Genomic DNA, 5,770 nt, shown 5'->3' with positions numbered 1-5,770 from the left:
GCTGAAAGGACTTATAAACATTAAAATGGAGAGGTGCTCAAATCCTTCTTATCTATAAATAATAAACCTCCTCCAGTCTCAGACCTTTGAAAATGTCTTAAATTATGTGTTACTGCTCTGGTGCTTGTGGGACTCCCTTCTACCAGATCCTTCCTCTCCAAACCACTCTGCTTTTTAGTGGTATTAGGCCTAAAACACAGCTTCCCAGACAATTTAGAGAGTTCGAGCTTATGCAGGCCTATTATTGGCAAGCAAAAGCAAAATATTTAATCCTTTCTTGTACCTTTCCCCTTATTGCATTGATAGTAAAAGCGAATCGGTTGCAGAGCATCTGTCCAAATATTCTCTTTCACTGAGCTGCTTCATAGCAGAGGAATCTGGGATGTGCACGTTCAAGGGAAATGGCATGGTAGGAATTAATTTCTGGCACATGAAACTAGAATTAAACGACACTGCTGCAGCTAAATTGCATGGCTTGTGCTTCATTTGAACGTGCTTGTTCTTGAGTGTTTTTAAACGAAGTGATTTTGGATTTTTCAGGTATTTAAAGATAACTGTTGCAGGAGAGAACTGCTTGCCCTTCAGATATACTGCAGAAATGAAAACAAGGGCTGTAAAGAACAACTTTCTTTGGGTCAGCTACTGGTAAGTAACGTAACACAGCCACGAGCTTCCTTTTTGAATTAAAGTCTGAGGGGAAGCCTTGCGAATTAAGACCTCAGTCCGTTTCTTGACTTGCTCACACTGCTGGTTATCTGATTTATAAATGTTGGAATAGAGCTGGACTGTTTTGAAGCTCACCTTTTCGATGAGCTATAAGGGATTCTCATCCAAAATGCTGTGGCTGGGCCGCTAAAGCTCAGAAATGTAAACGCACGAAGCAAATGGGAACGGGAGGGAGAGCTAAAATTGGGAAAAATCTTAACGTGTACTTTACAGATGTGAGAAATTTGAATTCCTTTTTGGTGTGCTTGTATTTTGATTTATCGGTCTTAGTCCTCTCTTGTAGTGGTGGTTATGCACGGGGTTAGATGTTTGGCTTCTCCAGACCTACACAGAATAAGTTGTAGCTCTGTTTCTCGAAGACGGAGCGTAGCGGCAATCAGTGATTTAGCAGTCTGCAGTGAGAGCTGCAGGTGCTTAAACTGGCTTTGAATGAGCAAGCTGGGGGGCTTCAACGACTTAAAAGCAGTATTTGTGTTTATTTGGAGTAATGCACCTTGGAAATGCAAGCTTACCTCCTGTTCAAATAGCCTGAGTGGAATTTTGGAGCGTGATCAAATGGTTTTAGTATGAAAGTAGCTCGTGTACATCTATAACACACTGCATTCTGCTGTCTGGGTAAATGGGGTGTGAAGGCAGAAATCTGTTCCTGGGTAGATGTGTTAGTGTTTGCTCTTGCACAGCGCAGTGCACAGATAACTTTGCTTGCTGTGGTTCAGAAGTTATTTAAAGAAGTTATTTCAAGCGGGGTGTCTCCAAGGATGGAGACATGCCCACAGCTGAGTTGACCTGACTGTTTTCTTGTTACTCTTCCAGATGCATTTGAAAACGGATTGTCAGTTTGAAGAACTCGCGTGTCCCCGCGCTGACTGCAAAGAGAAAATACTGAGGAAGGATTTGCCAGACCACGTAGAGAAGACCTGTAAATACCGGGAGACAACCTGTAAATACTGTAAAAGCCAAGTCCCAATGATTATGTTGCAGGTACAGTATTTTATTTCATGTATAGGACAAGGTTCCATACTTTAATGTGCAGTAATGACTCTTCTTGTGCTTCTGTGTAGCTGCACTGACTGGGAAACATTTATTTTGTCCTGATGTTCAGATACTGCGTTTGAAAAAAAATGCATCAGACCCAGTGGATAGTATTGCTGCGTTTGAAAAAAAATGCATCAGACCCAGTGCATAATATTGTTACTAAAGTAATTTTTGCTGTGCTTTGTTTTGCTTGACTCGATACAATAAATGCACTGCCATCGTAACAATTAAATGTTGTGAAGAGCATAAACGTAGCCATTGAGTAGCTTGACTCGATACAATAAATGCACTGCCATCATAACAAATAAATGCTGTGCAGGAAGTGCATAAACGTAGCCATTGAGTGGAGAAACGGTGTGCACAAAAATAACTGGAAGCCAGACCTGAATCAGAACCTGGTGAGGTTTTAACCTATGCCTTCGTGTAACAGCACCTCTGGGCAAAGAAAGCTGCTCCTCATTGAGAACTTCATTTTCACGTGTGTTTTGTGTATGGCTTGGCGGGTGAAGTCTCGCAGCACTCTTACTGTACTGCCTCAATAACTGTGCATGAAGTGGCTGCGATGTGAAAATACCCAGAGGAAATCAAGTTTACAGTGTGTGTATCCTTGCACATCCTGACACAGCGGTGAAACTGGAGTCGGTTCAATTACACATGCTGGTCTCACAGATTTTTCTTTAGGCTGGGAGTTGATGCGAGGCAAAGAGCAACATTAAAAATTATATAGTATCTTTGCAAACAAAATCAGCGAGTATTAAATACACCTCGCTGTACAAGCTGGATTTCCACATTAAGCAACGTGCTCACAGGTTCCTTGTAGGCATTTTCTTGTTATAGGAGCAATGCAGTTAAATTTTTGAGACTGAAACCATCCTTACGTTCTGAGGAACACAGAGCTCTGGCTTAGTTCAAGAGCTCTCTCTTGTCAGATGTTGATGCATTTGACATTTATGAAATCTTTGAACTAGCTTTCGAGCCACTCAGAAGCTGAGACGAGTTTTAGTCTCTCAGGTTTTTAATTCACAGCGAAACCCATTTTAGACGTAGGTCTTGGCAACAAGAAAGGCTTATTACTTTGAATTACAGAGAAGAGCGCTTGTAAATAAGGTAATTGTTCTCCTAAGTCTGAAGTGGTGGAGTTCTGAGTTGCTTTAAGAGGTAATAAATTGATTTATCCAGAGAGCAAAAGGGGTTTGTTAAAAGGTAGTTTTGTGTTGAGATGTCGCTGGTGTAATTGTATTAACGTGGTACCACCACTCACCTGCCCTTAGGAGTTCTTTGTCAGTCAGAACATTTCCAAGGGGTCTTACATCCTCGTGTTATTGTTGGCTTTTATGTCTCAGCACGTGGAAAAAGGAGTTGTGTTTCCACGCTGCAAGGGTGCAGAAAGCATTTTTTCCCCCTATTTCTTTAACTAATATGCAGATTGTTTTATTTGTGGTGGCCTGATGAAACGCCACGTTGTACTTTAGTAATGAGGAGTCAGAAGCTTAATGAGAACGAATGAAAGGCTCCTTTTTGACTTCTCCTTTGGCTTTTGTCATCCAGAGCTCGAGTTCATCTTGAGCTTCTGTAGCCTAAAATTTTCTCTAATGTCATAATGACTGCAGCAGGCCTCAGTGACTTGAACTGAAAACTGAGAGACAGGGACCGTCCCGAGAAAAAAGGTATGCAAATTGAAACAAAAATAATTTTACCGGAGTGCTTATGGTTCGTGTCTTCACAGAATGCCATGAGCCGTGGGGCAGGAAATCCCCGCTGCTGGGGGCAGACTCTTTAGTTAACAACGTTAGTGTGCGTTTTTCAGATGGTATTTGTCCTGCCTGCACTGTCACTGACTGACTTCACTTCTTAATTTCTTGCCTTTTGTTTAACCCATCTGAAAAATTGGGTGGTTTTTTTTTTTGTCACAAAGCTGCCTTTTCCATCCCGTAACTCCCGACAGATAAAGATGGTGCGCTGTTAGAACAGAAAGTCATAGGCTGAAATGCTTCTGAATTAATCCACAAAACTACCTGGAAGTGCCTTCCCCCTATAAAATGGGTGCCTTGGCAGTAGCAGCGTGATGCAGATGTGGAAGGACAGCGCTACTTGGAGCCTAGGCCTCTTCACTACCACTCTGGCCACAAGATGCCTGTCACGGGCAGACCCTGCCCAGGTCATCTGGGCTCTGCTCAGGGGCCTGAAACACAGCTGAGCTGATGGGGGGGACACAAGACGTTGCCATCTTGTTCCCCTGTCACCGCTGTGGAACCAGACATGTTCCCAGTGTGGCACTGGCTCTTTTGGGGAGCCATATTGATACCCTGCTTTCCCCTCGTGTGTGCAGGGAGCCCTGTGTGGTGTTACCTGTGTTACACACTGCGTTCGGCTTTTGTGTGGTCGATGGTGTGAATTTAGGAGGTCTGTAGGAAGGCCACTGGAATGGGAGGAGTCTGAAACCACTGAGGTGATGGGAACTGGAGCATCTCCCACACGAGGAAAGGCTGAGAGAGCTGGGGCTGTTCAGCTGGAGAAGAGGAGACTGGGGGGATCTCATCAATGCTCATCAATATCTCAAGGACGAGTGTCAGGAGGAAGGAGCCAGGCTCTGCTCTGGGATGTCCAATGCCAGGACAAGGGGCAGTGGTCCCAAGCTGGAGCACAGGAGGTTCAAGCTGAAGATGAGGCCAAAGTTTGTGAGCGTGAGGGTTCTGGAGCATGGCCCAGGCTGCCCAGAGAGGTTGTGGAGTCTCCTTGTGTGGAGACACCCAAAGCCCTGGCCGTGTTCCTGTGTGACTGCTCTGGTGACCCTGCTCTGGCAGGGGCTGCACTGGGGGAGCTCCAGGGGTCCCTTCCCACCCCACCACGCTGTGACTCTGTGAGTCTGGTATATCCTAAAGTCACTGGAAAGGCTCCCCTGGGTTTCAGTGGGTGGATACTGGGGTGTGGGGTAAAGAGGACTGGGAGAGGGCTGAGGAAGACAGTGCATTTGCCTTTTTATCGTGAAACAAGAGTCAATGTCGTAGCCTTTGCCAGATAGTTTGGGTAGGTTAGAAAAGAGAGGAAGTTAAAAGTAGGAAATGAATGTTGGAGTATTATTTTTCTAGTTTTGTAGTTGATAAGCCAGTCAAGAAGTCTGTAAGGCAGTAGGCTCCCCAAAGCTGCCTGTGATGCCTCTTCTCAGTGTGATTTCAGATGTGCTCAGGTTGAGGGGGGCCTAGGCCCAGGTCTGCAGCCTGAGCAGGCCATGGCGTACGTGAAGGGCTCTGCAGTCACCCGGACAGGGGTCGCTCTGGGTAGAGGGGTTGTTGGCCTGTTGATACGGCCCCTGGTCGAGTGTCCGTGTCCTGGTGGGGAGGGACTGGAGCTGGCTCCTCACCCCCACGTTTTGGGTGGCTGTCCCAGCTCCATGGTGAAAGAGAAACTTGGGTTTCCTTGCTGTGAACTAGCGGGAGTCAAAGGGGTGGCAGGATAGATTTGCTTCACAGCAGCATACCCCATGGTCTGTTTGTAAAATTGGGGCAGGACACGTTTTCATCTATTTGCAGGTTTATGGCAGAGTTCTGAACCGAGTGAGGCCTTTCACATCGCAGAGCTTGGCTCTCCTTTACATCTTGGTTTTGCTTCCAAAACCAGACGTGGTTACTGGACTAAAAGGGCAAGCTTGTGCGTTCCTCCTTTTCGAACAGGCTTTTCAAACTATGCCTTTATTTCCTTTGCTTTTCTGAAGTACCAGAAATGACCCAGTTTGTTTCAAGTTGAATGGGATGTGTCACTTGACGTGAAACGATTTTTTTTTTTAATCTAGGTTTTTCACTTTCTTGAGAAAAACAGAGAAGAAATGTAAATTCAATTAGCTTGGGCCTGATTTTTTTTCCCCTCCCTACGGTAACATGGTTTGACAGCTACACTGAAGTATCTGTCACCATCTGGGTTCAGATCAAAATGCCTGCCCAGCATCGTGATAAAATTTCCACGTCTCTTTGAACTTTGGGTGCGTAGCAGTGAGATTTAGTATCAGACGTTT

The 5,770-nt window shown here is 45.1% G+C and overlaps 1 protein-coding gene across 1 annotated transcript in view; it reads left to right on the top strand.

Moving 5' to 3' along the window:
* Window positions 1–540: 540 nt before the first annotated feature.
* TRAF3 (TNF receptor-associated factor 3) overlaps window positions 541–5,770 on the top strand; it is a gene marked incomplete at its 5' end in the record, with an annotated part of 21,548 nt that continues 16,318 nt past the window's right edge. The window contains 2 exons of the mRNA XM_010180011.1: window positions 541–645; window positions 1,540–1,707. Of these exons, the coding sequence (XP_010178313.1) occupies window positions 541–645; window positions 1,540–1,707 (273 nt within the window). The remainder of the gene's footprint in view (window positions 646–1,539; window positions 1,708–5,770) is intronic.

This window comes from Mesitornis unicolor, unplaced genomic scaffold, assembly GCF_000695765.1.
Source record: "Mesitornis unicolor isolate BGI_N332 unplaced genomic scaffold, ASM69576v1 scaffold16022, whole genome shotgun sequence".
In the NCBI taxonomy this organism is placed as follows: Eukaryota; Metazoa; Chordata; class Aves; order Mesitornithiformes; family Mesitornithidae; genus Mesitornis; species Mesitornis unicolor.
The sequence above is the reverse complement of the archived record's forward strand: the minus strand, read 5'-3'. Positions and strand labels throughout refer to the sequence as shown.